Raw genomic sequence first — 24953 nt, 5'->3', positions numbered from 1 at the left:
GTTTTTAGCTATAATTTTGACATGACAACTTTTTATAAACATGTATTATATAAACAAGTTGTAAACAACACTCATTGTGGGGAAGATAGACCAATATATCTTGATTTTACTTCGAAAAGCATTTTATAAAGAGCTTATTCTGTTTAAAAGATCTTTAAAATGAATAATTCACCCTTCCACAATTTATAGTCTTAATGTTATGAAACAACACAAATTCTAAATTCTTCAAGAATTTAGCATTAGATTTTACCTGCACCATCAATGTCCAGCTGTCTTAGAATTATTTTTTTTTCCAAATAAGTAAATTCTTTAGTTTTTTATTTGGTTTGGTGCAATTTTCGCAATCATTTGAAAATGTTTTTTCTAAACTCTTGGTACTTATATCATTTAAGCATATTTTCAATTGTGTTAGTACAATAAACATCACAACATATAATTTCCACTACACATTCTTGGTTTATCTATATAAATGTTTCATTCACATTAACTGCCTTTCGTAATGCTATCACTATCAGGCATTTGATTTGCTATGATTTGCATCTCTTACCATTGTTTAATGTTTATCTGTCATTTAATTCAACTGATCTTAAAGTTTAATTAAAGAATCATTTATTATGTTCATAGATTTTTAACTTGTCTGATTGTTGTCTGATCATTTGTAAGCATCAAATTGCTGCAGGAGCTTTCAGAAATATCAGTTACTAATTATTTTCACCTGATGATTACAATTAGATATGTGTAAGTTACTTGCAAAGTAAAATTAAAATTATATTACGGAACAGTAAATATTTTTTTCTTGCATATGTAAATGACTCGACGTTTTCCCATATAGAAATCTGAAAAATGGATATAAATGGACATAAAAGTTCATATTTGGATTTCATGTGTATACATGCAATATATTTAAAAATTACATTACAAATGTCTGTTTACATGTTTTTCCCAGCCATTGAAATTGAAAATATGTAAAAAATATATATATATATATATAGAAATATAAAAAAAAAAAAAAAAAAAAAAAATATATATATATATATATATATATATATATATATATATATATATATATATATATATATATATATATATATATATATAATTTTTAAAAACTTTTTTGACCACTTCAAATGTTGATTACTGTACATACACTTGTATGTCATATATGTAATTTGCATATATTGCCATATATTTCTATATGGGTTCTTTGATCATGTTTTCATCTTGTATAAAGTTTTTAAACAAAAAATAAAGCATTTTTTAGTTTTCCGTGATGGCTGTGTATACAGTTTTACACCAGAGTAACATTAATTCAGCACAGAGAGTAATTTGAAATCTGTATCTTGTATTTGCTACTGAATGAAATGTTAAAAGTACTAAGTTACAAAAACTTTGTAAGAAATTGAAATTAAAGAAAAGTGAGCTTTTCTATAAAACAAGAACTAATATCTGTCCACTCACGACAATTAGCTTGTTTTACTCTGAAACATGCTACAAATTGATAAATTTCACACACCATGTTGCATTTGTATTTGACTTTTTGCACAAAGGAGAAGGGTTGCATTAATATAAATTTAAAAAAAAAACTTTTTTACTGTAAAACATTGATTCGGGTTATATTGTCATTAAGAGGTTAACAAACTGATTCTTTATAATTCATCCTGTTCTGCCCCATGGAAGCTTTCTATAGGTCTACAGTGGATAGGCCCGCTACTATTTTAAAAGTCGTGTAACATTACTATGAATAAACTTTCTTGAAGAAAAAGTCTCATTCCCTGACCGGGAATCGAACCCGGGCCGCGGCGGTGAGAGCGCCGAATCCTAACCACTAGACCACCAGGGAGCGCGTTAATTCAACCCAGAAATGTTTAGATTAAGAAGATATAATATATGTATGTTCAAGTTAGTTTCTTTACGACAGTCTAGTATATCATTGCTGAACGAATTTTGTGTTTAAATGCACCTGCTGTGTCAATAAAGACAAGTTTCCTTAGATTCGGTTCATATATTCTTATAAATGTTAAACATTGGGTTTGTATAATACACTTAGCAAACTACATAATTAAAAATAGGACTGTGGTCAAGTTCACCTTTGTCGAGTCCAAAGATTTCAAGCCCTAAGTTAGTCTATAGGCTGTAAGACTAAACAAATACTCCAGTTAATTTATGTTTGACTGTTTATCATGAAAGAGATATTCTAAGATAATCATTTTGGATCATTTGGATTATTTAAAATGATCAAAAAGTATTAGCTGAGTATCAACACTGTAGAACCAGGCCATTTTATTTACACAATTTTTAAAGACATATACTGACATAATGCAAGTATGAGTTGTTAGAACTTTATCTGTGTACACTATTGTCAAATCAGATGCATTCAGAGATGCTCAAACTAGGGCCCTCTGTCCATGGTAACCTCTGATTTGACCCGCCATCCCTGCTGAGAATGGTTTAGAGATTGTCATTTTAAATTTAATGTAACCTTTTATTTGTTGTTTTATTGTTAAGCTACAAAAAAGCTATCTGAAATTAAATATTTCAATTTAGATGGTTTAAATGAATCAGATGTTGTTTAAAATGTACATACCATAGATAGAGGATAATGCAGACACTTTGGTGAGTGAATCAAGGTAAAGGCGGATTTTGCCTATACTAGTATATTCAGCATTGAACTCCACTGTGCCATAACTGGGATTGTTTATGTTTTTATTGCAATAAGTTCTAATTGAAAAAGTTAAACTCCAATACTACTCAAAGTAATGTTTTCTATTTCTAATGAATTAGGAAATTACCCATGGCCTGTTTATTCTAAATAAAGTTTGAAGCATTTATCTTTGACCAACAAATATCAGTGATATTGGCTGGATATTGTGATATTGGCTGGTCTATAGGCTATAAGACCAAACAAATCCACCAGTTAGTTTATTTTTGATAGTTTATCATGCTTGAGATATTCTAAGGTAATCATTTTAGATTATTATTTATAATGACCAAAAAGCATTAGCTGAATATCAACAGATCAGGCCATTTTATTTACATCATTTTTGAAGTCATATATTGACATATTGCAAGTATGAATTGTTAGAACTTTATCTTTGTGTATAATACACTATTGTCAAACCGCATGCTTTAAATTAAAGATGCCCAAACTAGGGCCCGTGGGGCAAAGTTGGCCCATGGTAACCTTTGATTTTAGCCCACCATTCCATCTAATAATGGTTTAAAGATTGTCATTTCAAATATAATGTAACCTTTTATTTGTTTATTTTATTGTTAAGCTACAAAAAAGCTATCTGAAATTAAATATTTCAATTTAAATGGTGTAAATTAATCAGATTTTGTTTAAAATGTACATACGGCAGATAGAGGATATTCTAGAGACTTTGGTGAGTGAATCAAGGCAAAGGCAGGTTCTGCTGGACTAGTATTCAGCATTGAACTCCACTGTGTTATAAATGGGATTATGTTTTGTAGTTTAGTTTGGTATGGGTATCTTCGGCCCACGACTCTCAATGATATTTGGTTTATACGCAATAGTTTGGGCACCAAACTAACCAAACTTGGGAATTTAAATAAATAATGAAACATTTTAAAGGTAATTTTATAATTTGTTACACTCATCATCATAGATTAAAACGTTATTAACATTAACATATACCCCACAATATAAAACTTTTCAGGGAAATGGGAAATTTTATAAGGTGTAATGACATGTTTCTTGATGTTTTTATTAATAACTGACATTGAATGTTTATTTTGTGACCAACAAAGTTAAATTATAAAAACATTTTATGATCAAGAAAGGTCATTTATACTGCACAAAGAATATACACAAAAAATGGATGCACAAAGAATCATTTTATTGTACAAAAACATTTATTGGTGAACAAAGTACAATTCAAAGCAGTTTTCATGCACTATTATTCACAAACATGTTTCTGATTTGTTTTCATGAGGATGCTCTGTCAACCCGAAGCGGAATCTTGAAAGCAGAAGAGGGTTGCTTTTAGCTGACTGAGGCCTCTTCGTCTTGACATCCTCATCATCAGTTTGACTCAAAGTGGGATTTTTTGTCACAACACCAGCGACTTTTTTCTGTGTGTCACCAGCAGATGGAACATGGCACAGGAACATGGGTTAGTTTCAGAGCAGGCATGTTAATGAGCACAGAAACACACAGAGACAAACGTTTGCTCACCTTCACTGGTCCACTTGTAAAACCTGGCAGTCTGGGTAAGGAAAGGTGAGTCTTAACTTCCAGATCAGGGTTGCTGCCGTTTTGGTCTGCCTTATTCCTTACAAAGGTAGAAAACCTGGACACTTGATGCCCTGGAGATCCATCAGTGAACCTCTGTCCAGCTGAAAGCTTCACAGGAGGACGACTTGGCTTCAATGCAGGCAAGTGTATGGGAACAGCGACAGGATTCTGGCATTTGTTCACTCTCCCTGCTCGTCTCCCAAAAAAAGGAAGAATAGGTAAGGAACAGTCAACACAGGCATTCAAGTCAGACTTACATGGATGCTCAGTGATGTTTTTACCTGAAACTTTTAGCAGATTCTTAGGAGACTTCACTCCTCCATGCTCAGGAAATCTTCCATATGACTCTGATATCTTTTCATCAGTCTCTGTCAAGAAGAAATGTCCAGTTGGCTTGTTCTGTCCATCGACAGGCTTCACAGGAGCACGGTTTGGCTTCAATCTAGGCAAGTGTGCAGGAGCAGCAAGAGCATCCTGGCGGAGTGGGGTATTTTTGCCCATCCTTACTGATCCCTTTGTGAAACTTGGAAGTCGGGGTAAGGAAAGGTGAGACTCCAGATCAGACCCACATGAAGCGTCGGTGACGTTTCTCTCTGCCTCGTTTAATAAATGAGCAGGAAACCTGGACGCTGGAGGTCCATCAGTTATCTGCCCAGCCAAAAGCTTTACAGGAGCACAGCTTGGCTTCAAAAAAGGCAGAACAGGTAACGGAAGTTCAACACTGGGAATTAGGCCAGACTCACAAGAAGGAAAGCTGATATTTGTCACTGAAACTTCCCTCTTGTGCTTAGGAGAGCTCACTCCTTGATATTTTGGAGGTCCATATGTGAACCTTTGTCCCTCAATGGACACCACAGGAACATGGTTTGGCTCCAGGAGAAATGAGGAACTGTCAACACTGCCATTCGGTTCAGACTCACATGGGAAGATGATGCTTTTCACTGAAACTTTCGAGCTCACTCCTTGCTGTTCTGGATATCCGTCTGTGAAGTTCTGCTTGTTGACAGGCTTCACAGGAACACGGTTTGGCTTCAGAGCAGGCAGGTTTGAGCGCACAGGAAAAGCGTAAATCTTTTCCGCCATCACTGGTCCACTTCCAGAATGAGGCAGAAGAGACGAGGAATGGTCAACACTGGCATTCGACTCAGACTCACATGGGAAGATGATGTTTTTCACTGAAACTCTCGAGCTCACTCCTTCATGTTCTGGAGGGCCGTTTGTAAAGCTCTGCTGGTTGACAGGCTCCACAGGAACACGGTTTGGCTTCAGAACAGGAATAGGAGGTTGGCAGAGAGGTGAATGTTTGCCCCTCTTCGCTGTAGGACTGCCAGGATTAGGCAGAATAGACGAGGAAGGGTTAACACAGGCTTTCAGGTCAGACTCAGATGGGTAGCTGGTGTTTTTCAGAGAACGCTCCAACAATTGCATACGGGAGCTCACTTCACGACGTTGTGGAGGTCGTGGCAGGACAGTATTTCTGTTTCTGAACCACATGTTGAAAAACGGGAGTGGAAATTATACTCAACAACAGCAAAAAAACTAGCTTGAACGAGCGATAGGCAGTGGTGACAACTGACAAATGCTATGGAATTCGTTCTAATGTGGAATGCCAATTCTGATGTCACATTATAGAACGTCCGCGGTGTTTACGTGCCTTTAATCACGTGACATTCTTTTAGGCATCATTTAAATGTCCATTTGTTCTGTTTATTTCTGTTATATCTGCATTTATTACATTTTTGGTTATTATTATTGTGTTTTTTTAATATGAGGCCAATAATTAATAAAGATAGTTTATTCAGACGTTTGAGCTAATTTTTAAGTGTCGGTCTGGTTAATACTCTGTAATTTTGGTCGTATTGACAAGAATCTTATCTTCACTTAAATAATGACTATTTTCCTTCAAGTAGCAGCAGAGGTCGCACTTTAATGCATTGTAAAGATTTGTCATTTTCCATGATGCCCAATAGAGGTCGTAGTTTGACGCTGGTTTTATTCCGCTGGAGGTTGAAGTTGAGGGGTCACGTTGGATAGTGGCTTACAGTAGCTGACATGATGCAGGCAGAACACTAGAGGCTCACAGCCACCTGCCTGCTGCAGCTCAACGAGAGCAATTCACCGTTAATACAAGCCCTCGAATAGGAAGAGAAGCACCCGCCATTAGGGTAAGCGTCATTTCCATACTGTTGTTGTGGTTTATGTGCTTAAATGGCCAAATTAGAGCATTTTAGAAGCATGGCAGGGCCATTGGTGCTCATCCCTGTTAGCTGCTCCAGGAACAAGCTGTCAAAGCGCTTCCGAAATATCCAAGAAGCGTATTGTTTACACTGAGGCGATGAAATATGTATTTTAAAGTTTATTTATTCGAGTTAGTGTCTGTATATGTGTGAATTAAACCAGCAGGTGTTTCATACATGTACTGTTGCTAATGCTAAATCGCTAGCAGTTCGGCTAAAGATAATGCCATGGAGACGTGTTTCAGGTTCATCTTTCACAAAACAAAGATAAATGATACCCGAGTGATTGAATGGGCAGAGGAGATGCAAACAATTGAGTTCATGCAAAACTGCATGTATGTTTTGTTGTTCGGCGGCTGTTAGCTTTGGCACTGATCTCAGCTCAGCCAATTTACAGTTTAATTGATTGACAAGTAACGTCAGATGTGACATCATACTCAGTACCGCATACTATTATTAAAGTGTAGTAGGTTATGAAGTACCATAAAAGTGCAATGGTGTTGTGTGGAGTAGCATTGAATTGATGAAAATAACCTAATAAACAACGCTGCAGTATGTATCAAACTACAATGAGTAGTACTATTTCATACGTCGCTGTACCAATGTCCTACGACAGAATTATGTGAGTATATTACACTAATATTGTACTTTTATACAGTATTTTTGCGTTAGAACTTTAAGATAATTTTTAATGTTTTGTGAATAGTTATGTTTTTAGCATTGTGCTTTAGTTGTAAGAAATGATATGTGTGCTGTTAGAGTTTTGACTAAGTTAATTATGGATATTGACAAGAATTGCTGTTCACCTTTTCTGCTATGGAACTAGATTACTTAGAAATGTAAATTGTAAATTAGAAGATGCTCATAAGCTATCAGAAACAACAAAAACAATAAATTAACATAGTGTTGTTTATTTTTGCTTAATCAAATTGATTATTTACAACATATTTTTTGGTAGAAAGTACATACTTAAAGTGACATTATTTAGATTTTTTGTTTTATGTGGAAGTGATAGTGAGAATAACCTCGCTAAACTCTCATAACCGACGGCTGTTATGCAGAAGATTTACAGTTAGGTCAGCAACTGGGGAATATATTCACACAGACATAAATCTGCACTCTGTCTTTAAAGTTTGACAGCTAACATGTTTATTTATTAATTTGGATTCCTGAGATGGAATTTTCCCTGAGATGGAAGTTCGAGAAATGACAATTTTGAACACCTTTTAGTATTAAACATTTTAATTGCCATATCTAATTTAAATCACTATCACTTTTTTATTATGCAAACTATAAACTTTGTATTTGATTTAAAATTTTATCCCAGTAAGCTTGATAGATTTACAAGTTTCTTGTGCGATCAAGTGGTCAGGTAGTATTTTGTTGCTCAAAAACAGGTTCGACATTCAACCACATTTTTATCAGCCTCCACTTAGACAACTCCTCAATAATTTCAAGTCATTACCTGTTTCCATGCTGTAGAATTTGGTTTGCAGACTTTTAATCGTGTATATGGACTGAATTAAATTTCTGTGAGAGTGAGAGTCTGTAGGTCAGATTGAAATTCATACCATTTATTTGAATTGGAAAGTAAATGTTGTATAAATGTGAAGAATTCAACTCAAATTCCAGTCATAATTTTAATTTCTATCAAATGTGCATGAATCACTTTGTGATAGTTGCTTGTTTCAATCGTATCTATTTTCGTTCATTTAAATGAATCTAAAATGCACATTTCAGCCTTCAGAAAAGATTCAAATAAACCTTAAAATTATCAATTAAGCATTTATTAATAAACTTTATGAGTAATGGGGTGCAATGTCCATTGAAATAATTTATTCATTTATTCGTTGAACACACCATCTTTCAAAACTTCATTTGTTTTGGTGCAAGAAATTATTAAATTCATGTTCATATGCATGAACCATCGCATGCACCTAAAACTAAAGTATACCTTGCTGGGGGCTTTTTGGGGGGATGGGTGGGTTGTGTGGGTGGGGGTGTTGGGCAATTTGCATTTTGACCACAATTGACATGCACTCAAAAAATATGTTTGCTGTTTGCTCAAACAGCTTATTTTAAATGACGGCACAATTCTTGGGTTTTCTTGGGACAACTTGATTGTTTTGTGTTTAATCAACTTAAATTGGTAAAAAACTAATAAGTTAACTTAATTTTTTTATGTTTTCCCAACACAAATTGATCATATGGAACCCAGCATTTTTTTTACAGTGTGTTTGTTTACTTATATTTTATTGTATGTTGTTGTTGTTGTTATTGTGTTAATTGCTAGTGCTTAATCAATCATACAATTTTTATTAATTTTTTTCATTTTAATATATGATTTTACACTGCATGTGTGCAGCATGTTAATCTTTTGGTAATATTTTATGTAGTGCAATCCTGCAAATATTGTAGTTAACCTAATTTAAATTAATTTATCAACAACATTTGATATTTTAACCAGATATATTGATTAAATTAGTTGCTTTTGTATGAAAAGAGAGATTTTTTTTTTCTTTTTCTTTTTTTTTGGAGTAAACTGCTACGTTTAATGAGCCATTTAAATCTTTGTGTTGTGAAACATCATTAAGCTGCCCATTAGAAATATTTCAGTGTCTAAGATGTCTGATCCGTTTGCATATTTAGACATTTTCTCAGTTCAGTGTGCTTCTTGTAATATCTGCTAATAGTTTCTTGCATTGCTGCTGGTTTGATTTGACAGATCTGCATAGTAAGTTCAACAGTTAGATTAATGCATTTGGATTTGTTATTGTTCATATATACAGTGCTATGCATAAATGCGTACACCCCCACAGATCTAGGTTCTGTAGGATGCTTCACAATAATATATTGTGCATATATATTAGAACAGTCAGTACCAAAGCCAAAACTGGAACTAATCTAACAAAAAGTAAGATCCCAGTCCAAAAATTAGCACACCCAAATAAATGTTTAAAATATTAAATAAAATGTTAATAAACGAAAAGAGAAACAAAAAATATCATATTGAGTTGAATTTTTTGCTTAATGGAATTGAAGTGTATTTTCTTTTTATATTACTGAAGGTGTTAGGTGACCAAACTCTTATTTTAATCCATATAACAAACATATATAACATATTAACAAAACTGTTTTGTTTAAATGCACCAAACATTATTGACTAAATAAGACATTTTTTCAAAAGGTGATGTTCTCATTTATACTGAGCAGCACTGTATATTCTGGTTATATTCTTTGTTTGCCACACTGTAGTTCTCCCTCTCTGTCCGTTTTTATGAAATCTCTTGCATCACGGCTTAATGCAAGTTGCCCACATGCTTGAGTAGCCAGTGTGTAGCATCTCTGTGAGGCTGTGTGTTTGTGTCATCTTGTTTATGTAATATTTATAGAAATGCATGAATGCTGGCCTCTCAGGAGGTGAAGTCCTCGGAGGAATGTTTCTGCTGTTTGGTGTAGTCCCAGTTGACAAAAAGAGCTCTTTGTAAAGCATAGACCGCCAGCATAACCCGTGAACCCTCTGGTTTCAGAGTTTAAAAGTCCAGAATCTACCAATGGGCAAAGGGTTAATTCAGATGGAGAGTTTATTTTTAAAGAATTACCTACTGGCTGTTTGCAGAGATGTTTAGAATGAGGTTTATATTAAGATTCAATTAGTTAATATTGGTTGGAGTGTTTGGTATCATAAATGCAAACAACAAAAAAGTTATTTTAGAATTTAGTAAGGAGTTGCTGGTAACATCTGTTACTAATTACGGTTTAACATCTGCTGCTCAGGTTTGTCAGATTTTGATTATTATTATTATTATTGTTATTATTTTTTTAAAGAAATCTCTTACACAAAACTCGTGCATGGACACTTACTCAAAGGAGAAGTTCCCCCAAAATGGTGATATTGCAGAAACAGAAAGTGTTAAACGTATACTTTTGAATTACCCTATCCAATTGTTGTGTGAGACGTCACGCGAAGCAGCTTCTTGGTCCAAGCACTATATCAAACTGCATAGGAAGACTCAACAAATGGTAATAATTAACGTTACAAGTTTAGGCACCAAACTGTTGGCTTGTGCTTAAACTATTCAGAAACTGAATACCGTATATGCGACCTTAGGTTTGCAGTCACCTGTTTGCACACAGCACCATGCTCTCTCTCATTCACACAGACACACACACACACACACATAGACAGCACCAAACAAGCAACACACAGCAGTACAGCAGCTTCCGCAGTACAGCCGCGGGAATGCAGACCTCTAGTTCGTATTTACCATGTCTCCCTTCTCATTCGGTCAAAACCCAAAATACTGCCAAACTGCAGAGGTTGTGTTTTTTTTCGAGACCAGGTCACTTGGCACACCTGCTATCTTACCTCACCTCTCTCTCCTCCACACTGTCCCGTGATGACAATCATGCATACGCATTTTTAGGCATTAAATAAATAATATTTAAGACTTGTCTCTTATATAAGTACATTGTTTTTATGACTGTATAACGGTATTGAAACTGATACCGTTGCTATTTTTAGATCTCGCGGTATACCATATTACCGTATAACCGCCAAAGCCTAGTGTGCGATCTGGCGCAATATGACTACCGTTGCATCATCCAGGTGGATGCTGCACACTGGTGGTGTTTAAAGCGATTTCCCCCCCAATATGTGTAAAGCGCTATATAAATGTACGGTACAATACAATAATTAAATGCCAATAGATTCAAAACTCTCACTAAGAAATCATTTTCTTTTGTCTTTATTATGTATAATTTATTGATGCTAATATATTATAAACAAAGCAGCATTGATCCACAGTGTGTTCATACTGTACATTAACTTCATATAGTAACGAATGCTATAAAATGAATTCTGAAATGATTATGTAATGTTAAATGAAGTGATCTTTATTGTGAAGCGCTAATGCTTGTCTAGTGTTAAATTAAAAACTTGACAGATTTGTTACAAATCTACACTTCCCATAATATCCTGGCGCTGAATGAGTGTGATAAAATGTAATACTTTAAATATGTATATGTATATATCAAATACTCTTAAAAAAAAGTGTTTTAGTTTTGTTTTTTAATCAGTTAGCAGAAGAACACGTTAATTTCTTCACACCATGAATGGGATCCTCCAGCTATATTTACACTTGGGTTATGTACATATTTGCACAGATCCCTGGATGCCCGCCGGTGCCCTCGCCCTGGCCGCACACGCAGACTCGATGGCCATCAGCTGACCCCCGCGCCCAGGATGACGGTGAGAGAGCGGCTCCGGCAGAACATCTCGGCCGCCTTCTACCGGCATGGCCTGCTATGCGCCTCATACCCGGTTCCCATCATTCTCTTCACCTCTGCCAGCATCCTGACCTGCTGGTGAGCCTGCACATACTGTATGCTTTTATTTTTGATAAGTAATAGCAGTGAAGAACAATGTTTAATTTAGCTATGGTGGCGGAAGCATGAACTACCCACACAAACATCGCTGTACTCACACACAGGCTGTAAATCTGCTGTTAATCATTTACTTCATTATTTAAATAATAGTAGGATGACTATCATGGACAAAGTCATATCAGAGTGGGGGCAGGTGGTCCTCTGTCAGTCAGTAGTGTACACCGTAAAAAAACTTACTAAAATTGATTTTGTTTGGCAGAATTTTAGCTACAAAATAAGCATGATAGCATTTCTATGTTTGCAGTAAACTACTGTATTTCATTCGTTTATATTATGTTAAAACTCCATTGTCTTGAACATTATACATTGTTCCTTTGTAACACAGACAGTAACATCAAAAAAAAAGTCACATGATGAACCACAAGCAGAGAAACATACTAATCTGTATGTAGAAGGCGCTCTGTTATTCACACAACTGCTAAACACCACCATCGTAACACATGACACTAATTAATACAATAAATATTATTAAGAACATTGATGTAATATCATACTCTAATGTTCAAAACAGGGAAGAAGAAGAAAATTAGAAATGCCAAACAAAAAATGAAAATTTATGTGTCGAAGGGAATTCTGGAAAGTTATTTATTGTTATTCATCGTAAGGGAACCTACTATTAATCTGGTAACATATTTTTATTTAAGTAAAAATTCCCACTGTTAACGACTGGCATATTACCTGCCTATGATTAGGATGTTGGCTGTTTAAAAGTACTTATAAAGTATGATCTTATTCTACATCTCTAATCCTACCCAAAAACCAAAGATACTTTACTATTAATAAGCTGCTTATTAGTATTTTATAGAGCTAAAGGTCTTAGTTAATGGTTTGTTAATAGTTAGAATTTAGTGTATATTTAGCATCTAGCATTTAAATTGAAAACAATTTTTACTATTGAATTCATGGCTATTTTTTACAGTCAATGGGCCCTATCATACACCTGGTGCAATAGGGCGCAAGACGTGTTTGCCCCGATGTTTTGCTATTTTCAGACTAACGCAACCTTAATTTTCCTGTTTCCGCCACGTTGTTTAAACTAATTAATTATGTTGGCTTATGGATGTCTGTGCACCATTTCCTTATCCATTAAAGAGAGCGAGAAAATGAAAGAAAAGGCTGAATGGAGGAGGCTCATTCTTTATCCTCGCTCTGCAGATTCTGTTTAACTGTTTTCTCACTGGTGAAGTGTTCAGTTTCACTTGCATATTCCACCATGTAAAAATGCGCCATGGCGCGATGCAACTGACTCTTAAAGGGAGTGGGAGACGAGACTCTGATTGGTTTATTCTCAAAACACACCCATAACTCATTAAGAGAATAGGCTCAACCATGTTAGACCATGTGCCATGGCACAGAGCGTATTTTTCCATCCTTAAAATAGCAAAAGTGGATTCAGACACGCCATAAATGCTTTTGCGCCATGCGCTTTAGACTTAGATCATTAAAAGCCCTATAACGTTTTAAGGGTTAAATAACATCTACAACAGCCTCACAGGTATCACATACTGGACTTGACACTTCATGAACAGTTAGGGCTTGATACCGACAGACAAGACATTCTTTGATACTAGAATCGAGACAATTTGATTAGTACCTAAAAATTCATCGATACCCACCCTACATCCGGTTTATCTCAAAACCGTTAATCTAATCACCAAACATGTAGAAGTTGACTTTAAGAGTGAACAAAGGGATGTTGATGAGTTTGCAGTTTAAAAAAATAAGATCAAAAACATCAGCTCTTATTCAAAACATACAGACTTTTTTCAAACCACAGGAAGATGAGCATTTTACAGGGTTTTCTGTGGGGTCTTAAAATGTCTTGCATTTTAAAAACTAAATTTTAGGCCTTAAAAAGTTTAATCATTTTAAACGGGTCTTAATTTTTCTCTGTCTTAGTAAAGTTACCCAATCGGGCTAACCAATCACCAATAATTCATTTTTAAAACATAAAACTTTTAACAAAAGTTTAATATTTACCTCTATTTGCCAATATTAAAAGTTCTCTGTATTTTAGACAGACTCTTGTGCATACATTTAGTTTATTATAATTTTGTAAATATTTCAAGATTTTATTCGTTTTGACATATTTAAAATATGTGGTTAAGATAAAACTAAATTAAAGTTGTTTCGATGAGGCAAGTTAAAATCTTTTTCATTAGCCCAACCATGCCATTACAAAAAATCCTTAGCATTTTAGCCCCATGTAAGTCTGAAATTTACTTTATAATGGTCTTAAAAAGTCTTAATTTTGAGTTGGTAAAACCTGCAGAAACCGTGTTTTCTAAAAGATGCACTATACACAACCTTCCAGCCATGTAGGCTTGTTAACAACTATTTAAGACAAATATAATGTAATTTAAAGAAAAATTGTTGAGTCAAGCTCTTTGTGCACTGGAAAGATTTTGAACAGTCTTCCAAATGGCGGATGGACGCCACTGGAAAACATCCACATTTTAAACACACAGTGCTCTGCTTCTTTATCTGCTGTGTGACACTTCTGTCTCCTCCTCTATAAAATACCCAACTGCAATGATGTGATGACATCAATGACAACCTGCAGTCATGGTGGGGAAGCTTTTTGTTGTGGCATCCCACCATTGCAGAATGAATGTGACGGAAACATGTGGAAGTGTTGTGCACAAGACCTAAAACCCATAGCTCCATCGATTTCCAAAGCACTGTGTGTTCTTTTGTGGTTCGATGAAGTCACCTATAAATCTATGGGTGATTTGTTTTGTGATGTTAAAAGGTGTGAGGTGATGGAAAAGGAATGAATTTGTCTTGTGGTTGGTTGTTCTGCACAGTGTGTATCAAATGTAGGATCATGCCAAGAGGACTGTGTGTATCGCAAACATAAAACTGGAACAAAGAACAGGAGAAAAAGTTTTTCTCATGCCTTCTCATTTGGCCTCTGTCAGCAAAATGTGAATTAAGACTCTGATGCTTCAGATGAAGGGCAAAACCCGTGTGGAAAACAGTGAGCGTGTGAATGTTTCTCTCAGTAAGCAGCCCAGTGTCTGAAAGAAAAGAAGTAGCCTTTTGTGATGGTGGAAACTACTTGTCAGTCCTTTTGGAGCTGTAAAATAGAAAGTGCAGATATGTGGAATAGCTTGACTTGACGTAAAAGGGTTAGTTCACCCAGAAATTTTGATTCTGTTGTTAATTACTCTCATGTCATCCACGAGGAATCCAAATTAAGATATTCATTCATTCATTCATTCATTCATTCATTTTTTTTAGCTTAGTCCCTTTATTCATCAGGGGTCGCCACAGCGGAATGAACCGCCAGCTTATGCAGTGGATGCCCATCCAGCTGCAACCCATTACTGGGAATTATCCATACACACTCATTCACTCACATACACTATGGACAATTTAGCTGACGTAAGAATTTCAATGCAAGAGTCTTACATGCTCACCAGAATAAGAAAGTCCACTCAAATTACACGTAGTCTGCCAACAGTACATTTCTTTTTAACATACTTGCATTTGTTGCTTGCAATAGCTCTACTGTGCAGTTGATGGTAAAATTATGCCTCTAAAACAGGGGTGCCCAAACTCTTGAAGGGCTGGTGTCCTGCATGTTTTAGTTCCAAAACCAGTTAAACACACCTGACCCAGCTCTTTCTAGCTATACTAGAAACTTCCAGGCAGGTGTGTAAAAGCAAGCTGGAGCTGAACTATGCTGGAAATCGGCCCCTCAGGACTGAGTTTGGGCACCACTGCTCTAAAATAATAATATAAAAAAAGTCACTGTCAATAACATATAACTGTCAATAAAATGTGGTTGTTTTATTGGTTTGTGTTTTTTAATCAGTATAATCAAAGACTACAGAATAAACAAAACATGTCACTGGTATAGCTTTGAATGTGGAAAATTGTCAATATGACGAATGAAGCCCTGCCTTCCAGTACAGGAGCCAATCATTCTTCGACTCTCCAGGGGAGAGGGGAGGGCCAGAGTTTTTGGCAGATGTTGTATAATTTGAACGTTTAGAAATGAAACTAAAGAGACAGTTTAATTTTATTGATGATTCCTAATATGTAATGTAATCGTAAGCTTGGCAATAGGGTTGGGTCGATAGACTATGTCGGATAGACATCACGATGCTGAGCCGGCATCATCTGCCCCGCCCCCGTCGCAGGAGGTAAAGAGTCACAGCATTAGTACACTGCTTCAATCTTTCACTTTCACGCTTGTAGTTAGTAATTTTAGTGAAAACCTCAGAAACTGTTGGTTGGTTCCTGTTGGCTGTTTACCTTTTTTACCAACCAACTTTGTCATTGCCATTATAACAACACAGATCACTGTGCCTATTTATGCCAGAGTCCTGCCGAAAAAGTGATTGACAGGTAGTAATTTGTGTGTAACTTTTATTTATTTATGACTTGGTTATGGGTAAAATAAAGACTATGTGGTCAGGTAGTTGAAAAGGTAGGCTACAAATAATTAATTCGTTATGTATTAATTATTTATTCATAAATAATAAATAATTCATAAATAATTATGCCAAATTGGTCGACATCGCCAAACCCTACTTGGCAAGCAATTTTGGAGAATTTGATGTTTCCCCATTCAAACAGAATACCCGAGCATACTGCCCAAGAGGCCTTTCAAAGATGGCCGCCGAGTGAAAGGGCTTGCCTTGACTTTAGTATAGATATTGAGTTTCAGAAAATAGTATGATTTAATAAAATATTAAACTAAATTAATATTAATAAAAATATTATAAAGTATTTTCAGTTTTAAGCCAAGTGCATCCATAATATTTATTTCGGTGCATCCCTAAGATTCAATGACATTGAAAGAATGCAAAGATGAATTTTTACCAGCTGATGAATGATAAAAAATGTGGACAGACCGTCAAAATCCACATGACTTTTAACAGCTTAAAGTAGCAGACAACATAACAAAAGTGTGCATTTATAAACACTAAAATGCCATTGTTCACTGATGTGGACACCGTCACGCTAATATAGTGAATCCATCTAACCAGGTCCAATTCTATGGTGTGCATGTTGCACTTATGGCAAGGTCACAGCTCACCTGAAAGGAATATTTAGTTTGCTTTAAGCTCTTTTCACAATTGACAGGTTTGGTTATATTAAAACAGGCTGATTGATTGCACTGGTAGTGTGGTTCATTTTAAAGAATGTGAACACTGGATCCAAACCCTGGTGTACAGTAAACAAGAAAACTGACTCCACAGAAACTTTGGTGAGCTTTGACTCAAATATGTACTCAAGACAGACAAAAGTAAGTTCATCACACAATTTATGTCTGTATGTTTGCTTTTAATAATTGTAGTGTAAATGCTGGACAAACTAGGACTTAAGATGTGTTTGATGTCTGTAACTTTTGTCCATTCTAAACCAATAAAGAGAACCGAAATACCATTGTGAACACACCCTTGTTCATTTTCCGGGAAACAGCTCTTCAGTGAAGTAGGCTCCGTTAAATACTTTTCAAAAGCAATGGAAAGAGTCTAAGCCTTGTTTTGAAGAGGACACTCAGAGATTCCAGGTGTAATTTGCACAAACGCCCACTGTTTTTGATGTCAGCAGTATCACGTGTGTTAAAGCTCATTTTCAGCTCCTCTTTTTAACACACTGCTATTGTGAGTGGAGATATCCAGTGATTTTCAGGCATTTTAAAGGACAGTGACAGATGTTTCTTTTGTGACATGTAGGGGCTGGTCAGATTGTCCATCTGGAGAGTTTTCCACTCTGTGTGTGCACTGCTGAGGGCATTGTGCAATCATTTTTCCTAGAAAGAGTAGAAACCCTAGCCTCCTGAAAGCTTGTTTTTGCCTGAGGGATGACAGCATGATCATATTGGATTTTGTATCCCTCCTGGTACAAATTTGCAGTGTTCACTCTTGCTGCACCTTTGCGTGACTAAGTGAAAGCTATAAAAAAATGCAGTAAAAAAATGCAAAACAACACTTTGCATGCTTTTTTCATTCAAATATCATTTGTGGAATGGAGCTTTGTGAGAAGGCCTCATTTTGGAGATGTTGTGTGGTGTCTGTGAGGAATGCAGCTTGACGTTGGTAATAAAGATTGATTTGTTGTTGTGTGACCATGCTTTCATTTACAGTTACCCTCTGCTGAAGCTGCCTCTACCAGGAACAGGGCCTGTGGAGTTCACCACTGGAGTACGAGATTACTCGATCCCATCCCATGAGTCTCAGGGGGAGCTGTCAGAGCGCCCGGATTGGGTGAGATGAGAGGCACTTTTGATATGCAGTGATATACATTAACATTAAAGATTTTTATGTTACAAAAGATTGCTTTTTCAAATCTATCCTGAACTTTATTCATCATTATTTTCAGAAGTATGTGTAAGAAATGTTACTTGACTGGCAGTATTTCTGAAGGATCATTGGAAGCAACTATTATTTAAAAATAAATAACAATTTTATAGAAATTCTATTACACGTTTTTGCCAAATAAATACAGCCTCGGTAAGCATAAAATACTTAGGCTGTTATTGTTTACAATGTTATCATATTTGCTATTTTAAAGTACGCTAGCTTGTATTATTAATTATGTTACTCACAACAAACGTAAACCTCTTTGAAAGCTTTTTTTCTAGAATTCATCTTACCATACAGTGGGGAAAATAAGTATTGGACACGTCATGTTTTTTTTCCTGGGAATACTATTTCTAAAGGAGCTGTTAAAAAGGGATTGAACCAGACTTTGGTAAAAACCTAAACAATACAAACATAAAATAAAAATAAAACAAAAAAAAAATCTGAAAAAATTTGTTGTGCGTAATAACTAGGGATGCTCTGATTGATTGGCCAGAGATTGGTATCGGCCAATAAACACGTTTTAGGACTCGATCGGTACTCACTAATCTGGCCGGTCTCGTGAACCGATTGCAAATGTTTGTTTACAAGTTTGCAGAGGAAGACACACATGCTCGCCCATATATTTCACATTAGGAGGTAAATGATGCATCAGCGATCGCTGTGCTCCCAACACAGCAGGTAAAATATATACAGATTTATTTGTAATTTATTAATCCTACTTTCTTTTAGTGAAGAAGTAATGAATATTATAGGTGTGGATTTTAACTTCTTATGCATCAAATATGTGCTTCAAACTTTTTTTTGATTGAGACTTGTTGAATTGTTCTTCCATCATTTGCAATGTTTCCAAATTGCATTAGTAGTCATTTTTCTTTTTCTTTTTTTCAATAAATGTTTTTTATTTTTTATGTTTAACATTATTTTCTCTAAAGCTGCTTCTGACCATGACATGATTGCACTAAATGGTTTTGAGAGACGTGTTTAGGGGATTATATGCAACATCCTTTGCTCTCTTTGGTAAGGAGAGATCTACAATTAAATAGCATACTTGTGAAAATGTGCTTAATGCATTATAAAGCTTAAAGCATCAGAATCGGTACTCTATATCGGCCAATTACCATCACATGGAATCGGTACTCTGTATCAGCTGCAAAATTCCTCATCTGAGCATCCCTAATAATAACAGTGGAATGACACAAGGAGAAAGTATTGAACTACTGAAACATATTTAATACTGTATATAAAAGGCATTTTTCGTGATGGCAGCCTAAGGATGCCTCTCATAATGGAGAATGTCACATGAATTGCTCACATGAAGTCACATGAATTGTTCAGGTGTGATTTTTTTTAATTTTTTTTTTATTTAATTTTTTTACATTTATTTATTTTTTTTTTACACGGAGTGTAAAAAATCTTGATGGTTCTGTGGGCCTCGTCTATCAAATCTGAGCTTTAATTTGTATTTCATATTGGATTTAAGTCAGGTGATTGGCTGGGCCATTCTACAGCTTGATTTTCTTTCTCTGAAAGCATTTGAGAGTTTTCTTGGCTCTCATCTTGTGTTTTGGATCATTGTCTTGCTGAAATGTCCGCCCATCGTCGTCTTCCTGCTAATGAGAAGTTGGACTGAAGCAGCTAATATTAATTTACAATGAGGAAAAGCAGAGGGTTGCTGAAGAACCACTGAGATGTTTCAGCTGCTGTCTGGGCTTTCACTGCTTTTCTACACCTCCCTATCTTCATGTGTTCAATACTTTTTTCCTTGTGTCATTTCATTTTATTGTGCATAACTTCATTTAAAAACAAAATAGATAAGTTTTCTTTGCATATATGGATTATTTGAGTTGTTACCAATATCCAGGGAAAATTTCAAGTTCTTGAAACCTCAAAACCTTTAGAAATATGTTTTCTGAGAAAAATGGTGATGTGTTCAATACTTATTTTTCCCGCATAACATGACAATTTAAAATGCATAACATGACAATTTAAAAGCATGACATTTTTTTTGTTTAATTTTGTTTGCCTGTTTTTTAAGCCAGACATTGGTTCTAGTATGGGTTCGTTTTGGCGATTTTATTAAAAAGCTAAAATTTGTAAAGGAGAGATGTTTATTACTTTCTAAGCTATCAGATTTAAACCATTTTACCTAATGGTCAGTAACCCACCTAATGGGTTACCTAATGACTTAACCCAATTTAGACCAGGCAACTGTAGGAACAACCAATGCACTGAAAACCACTTCAAACATTCAATGGCAGTGTAATATTCTTTCAACAGCCCACAGCACTTTAGCTTTGTGGCATAGAGAACTTGAGCAAGCGCCACTTATAATTTCTTTCTTGCAATTTTTTTATTAGGTTCATCTTAGGTAAGACAGAAAATAACACTGATAAATATAGATATACATAACATGCCATAAAAATCACTCAATAGTACAATTCACCAAACAAGAAATTATCAGGAAAGCATAGTTTTACACTAAAGTATAAATAAATCTAAATTAATATTAATACTAAATAAATAATAAGGTAAAATATCACAAAGCCCCTATACCAGTGGTCTCAAATTCAATTCTCTGTAGAGTTCAGCTCCAACCTGCTTCAACTCACACCTGCTTAATTGTTCCTAGTAGTCTTGAACACCTTGATTAGTTGGATAAGGTGTGTTTGATTTGAGTTAGAGCAAAACTGTGAAGAGCTGTGGCCCTCCAGGAATTGAATTTGAGAACTAGGTGGTATACGTTTAACCCAAAACTGTTACTCTTCTTGCAGTATCGGGGACCTCCAGTGGCCTACATCCAGCAGGTGTTGGTCAAGGCAGCAGTTTCACCATGGGACAACAGTTTGGTCCCTGTGGACGTGTTTCGCTCTCCTCTTGGTCGAGTTTTCAGCTTACTGGATGAGATCAGAAACCACGTTTACACTGACAGGTTGAAACTTTCCACCCTGACTGATTAGTGCTTTTTAATCGATGCTGGATTTCTCAACCTCATTCTTCCTGTTTTGTTTCCGTCTCTTCACAGAAGTTTGGAGGCGCTGTGTTTGCAGGTGACAGATTTGTTGCCGGGTTTGCGGCGCATGCAGGCGGTCCTTCCAGAGCATGGCTGTCTGCTGGTGTCCCCTGGCAACTATTGGCAGAACCGGCGCGACCTGTTTGATGCAGATCCAGACCTCCTGAAGACAGTCCACCAACATGAACCCAAAGGCCTTCATACTTCAGCCACTCTTAGAGGCAGGGAGCGGCTTAAATGCCATTTAATCTCATCCAGAATTCAAGTTACCTGCTGCTCATTTAGTGCCTGTGAAATCACCATCTTTTTTCCATTGTGTGCTTTTTCAGATTTACTCTTTGGCGTCCCGGGGAAGCAGACGGGTGTTAGCTTGTATAGCAAGAAGAGAGTGGTGACATACACCATCACAATTGCACTAAGCTCCTATGATGCAAGGTCAGCCTTCATTTGCATAGACATGGTCACATTTTCTAGTTTTTCTAGTTCTCATAGTTTATAAAAACAACTAGTATTTAGCATCTTCTTTGTTTGTTTGTGTGTGTTTCTGGACAGGTTTGTAGGCAGTCTTCGAGCACGTCTGAAGCAGCTTCATCCATCAGCAAACTGCACTCTGCGTGAAGACCACATGGTGCACGTCCATTTTAAAGAAGAGATCGGCATCGCTGAGCTCATCCCTTTAGTCACCACCTACATCATCCTGTTTGCTTATATCTACTTCTCCACCCGTAAGCACCATCTCTACTAAGGCTGCATGATATTGAAAAGCCTGCATTGCAACATTCAGTTTTTCTGACATATGAATACAGTTTCACCAGATGAGTTCTGATGAATGGCTCTATTTGGAAAGAATTGATCATTTTAGGTTCATTGGGATAATTCAGTAGTGCATCTTCATATAAACAATGTACATGCAAAGATATACAAGAAATACAATACAGGAGAGTAAAAGATATCATTGTGATAAACAGTATATTATGGTTTTCTGTGTATTCTAACAGTATTCAGGTACAGTAATTGAATAATAAAGTGTAAAATAATACTGCATAGTCTTCATTGTAGAAACGCTTTAATAAAATTAAATTTTATTATTTTATTAATCAATTTGATCAATTACTTAACTAATTAATAAATGATTAAATAAAATTAATCATTATTAAATTCGCAAATGCTACAATATCTTATGCCTGAATGCATTTAAAATCCCCATACAGTCCCAGGTCTCAAAAACGCATGCAAATAATAAACTTTCACTTCATTATGGTTAAACTCTAGAGTGATTTCACAAATCTCATGTGTTCTGGCTCCTGGTCAACTATAATCACGACATTATAAATTCAACATTGCACATCTCGTGATGTGATTATTGCGGATATCACACATTGCGATATCGGTATAATCTCTGCCTCTCCTGTTATTGGAAGAATTTATTTTTATGCTGTGATTCATTTTTAAAAAATCCCTATGGTTTGGAATCAGTCTAATAATAATTAATACTTTTATTTAAACGTATTTAATTAAATAGATCAAAAGTGACAGTACAGACATATATTTTGTTACAAACAGCTTCTATTTCAAATAAATGCTATTCAAAGAGTTCTGAAAAATCCCAGTTTCCACAAAAATATGATGTCTAACAGCTTTAACATTGATTACAAAAACAAATTAGATAAGCACTAATTCAGCATTTAATTATTTCTGAAATTACATTAAAGACTAGGGTAATAATAATTCTGAATAACCCTTAAAGCCATACGTTTTACATTTAGTTTAAACACTTGGTAGACACTTTCATCTAAAGCGACTTGCATTGAATTGGATGTACATTTTTATTTTTAATCAGTTCTTGCTTCTCCTGGGCTTGAACCCACAACCATGACATTGTTAGCAGCATGCTCTACCATCTGAGCTACAGGAAAGAAAAGCAATATTGCACCAATATTTCACAGTATTTGTGTTTTTATTCTGTATTTTTGACCAGCAAATGCAGCCATAAATTATTTATTTTAAAAAGGATAAAATAAATATTACCAATTACAAAATTGTGAACAGTAGTGTACGTGCATTGTTTGTGTGTTATGTACTACATGATTGTGGGATGTAATTTGTCACATAGTAACCCTGGAGTTACAACAGAGGATATCACTGTGTCTCAGTGATTTGTAAACAATAAGCTTACTCTTTTAAAATGCATGTAGAAAATTCCTGAAATATTTTAGTTTAATGGGCCACATACTTTCAAGAAACATCTCACGTGAAATAACTGCTATAATCTTCCATTATGAACCATAAATATATATAGTTAGAGTCACAATTATTAGCCCTGCTGTGAATGTTTTTTCTTTTTCAAATATTTCCCAAATGATGTTAAACAGAGCAAGGAATTTTTCCCAGTATTTCTAATAATATATTAAAGAAAGTCTTTAATATAAAAAGAAAGTCTTTTTTGATTTATTTCGCCTAAATTAAAAGCAGTTTTTAATTTATTTAATAACATTTCACGGTCAATATTATTAGCCCTCTTAAACAATATTTTTTCAATTGTCTGCAAAACAAACCATCATTATACAATGATTTGCCTAATTACCCTAACTTGCTTAAGTAATTACTCTATTTAACGTAGTTAAGCATTTAAATATCACTTTAAGATGTATAGAAGTGTCTTGAAAAATATCTAGTAGGATATTATTTACTGTCATCATGGCAAAGATAAAATAAATCAGTTATTAGAAATGAGTTATTAAAAATATTATGTTTAGAAATGTGTTGAAAAAAGTCTTCTTTCCGTTAAACAGAAATTGGGGAAGGAATATACAGGTGGGCCAGTAATTCTGACTTCGACTGAAAATTATTAATTTAAATTATTTATTTATTTATTTATTTTCTATTTACCAGACAGCAAGTCAAAACCCTTTGATAGACCTCTCAGGACTTGTATTGTTCTTTCTCTATGGATTATTCCACAAAGTTTTAATAACCTTAGGAAGTGTTGAAATTTGCCATGTTGCCAGGTGCCTGTAGACAAACAACCAGTTGGCAGCAGAAAGCTTTTAGATTAGCATAACAGATTTCCAACTGAGCATTTGCCAAAGGGGTTTTCACTCTGGCCTAGCAATTATCCTGGGAACAGCACGTTCAACGTCAAGAATGTGTGTCCATGTACCCTCATTCAATCACAGTTTTGCACCAAGGTTATTATAGTTAACAAAAACGAGCGAAAAAAACAGTAAGAATTGAAAAAATTACTTTTTAACATTCCTGATACTCCCTCTGACTTGAAATAAACCAATTTTTCCGTTATTCAGTTATTAGAACAGTAATGTTACACAGAGATCGGATTTGAGAATGGGTGAACTCATAATAATGCACATGTGTGATTCAGTGAACTGAACACAAACAGTACATGACAGCCTGCTGAGACTGAATTAAACTTGAACAACTGCAGTGCGGGTAACCCGAGGGATTAAATGAAAGGATCTGGTGAAACAAGTAAAAAAAAAAAGTTAAAAATAATAAAGGTTATTTTACAGAAATAAAAAACAATAACAGAAAATCGTAATGGAATTTAAAGTAAATCATGCTTCAGTTGGGTTGCAAAAATTAATTTAAAGAAATTTTTTCAGATCATGGTGATGTTTTAACTTACTGAAATTACGATTGCTGACTACATATATTTGATATGT

The 24953-nt window shown here is 35.2% G+C and overlaps 1 protein-coding gene and 1 non-coding gene across 3 annotated transcripts in view; one reads left to right on the top strand and one right to left on the bottom strand.

The window, feature by feature from the left end:
• Positions 1–1768: 1768 nt before the first annotated feature.
• trnae-cuc (transfer RNA glutamic acid (anticodon CUC)) lies at positions 1769–1840 on the bottom strand. The gene has a single exon. It is a non-coding gene; the product is annotated as a tRNA-Glu (tRNA).
• A 4464-nt stretch (positions 1841–6304) lies between these two features.
• The window catches only part of scap (SREBF chaperone), a 47585-nt gene continuing 28936 nt past the window's right edge, over positions 6305–24953 (top strand). Inside the window, exons 1-7 of one of the 2 annotated variants that reach the window (XM_056474714.1) lie at positions 6305–6420; positions 11659–11859; positions 18044–18164; positions 21035–21192; positions 21286–21494; positions 21603–21708; positions 21826–21998. In XM_056474714.1, coding sequence (XP_056330689.1) covers positions 11738–11859; positions 18044–18164; positions 21035–21192; positions 21286–21494; positions 21603–21708; positions 21826–21998 — 889 coding nt within the window. In that variant the 5' untranslated portion in view covers positions 6305–6420; positions 11659–11737. Of the gene's footprint in view, positions 6421–6993; positions 7115–11658; positions 11860–18043; positions 18165–21034; positions 21193–21285; positions 21495–21602; positions 21709–21825; positions 21999–24953 lie in introns of those variants that run through there. The other variant, XM_056474713.1, reaches the window with a different exon arrangement.

The sequence above is a fragment of the Danio aesculapii genome, chromosome 16 (genome assembly GCF_903798145.1).
Source record: "Danio aesculapii chromosome 16, fDanAes4.1, whole genome shotgun sequence".
Classification (NCBI taxonomy): domain Eukaryota; kingdom Metazoa; phylum Chordata; class Actinopteri; order Cypriniformes; family Danionidae; genus Danio; species Danio aesculapii.
This window is presented reverse-complemented; position numbering and strand designations above follow the sequence as displayed.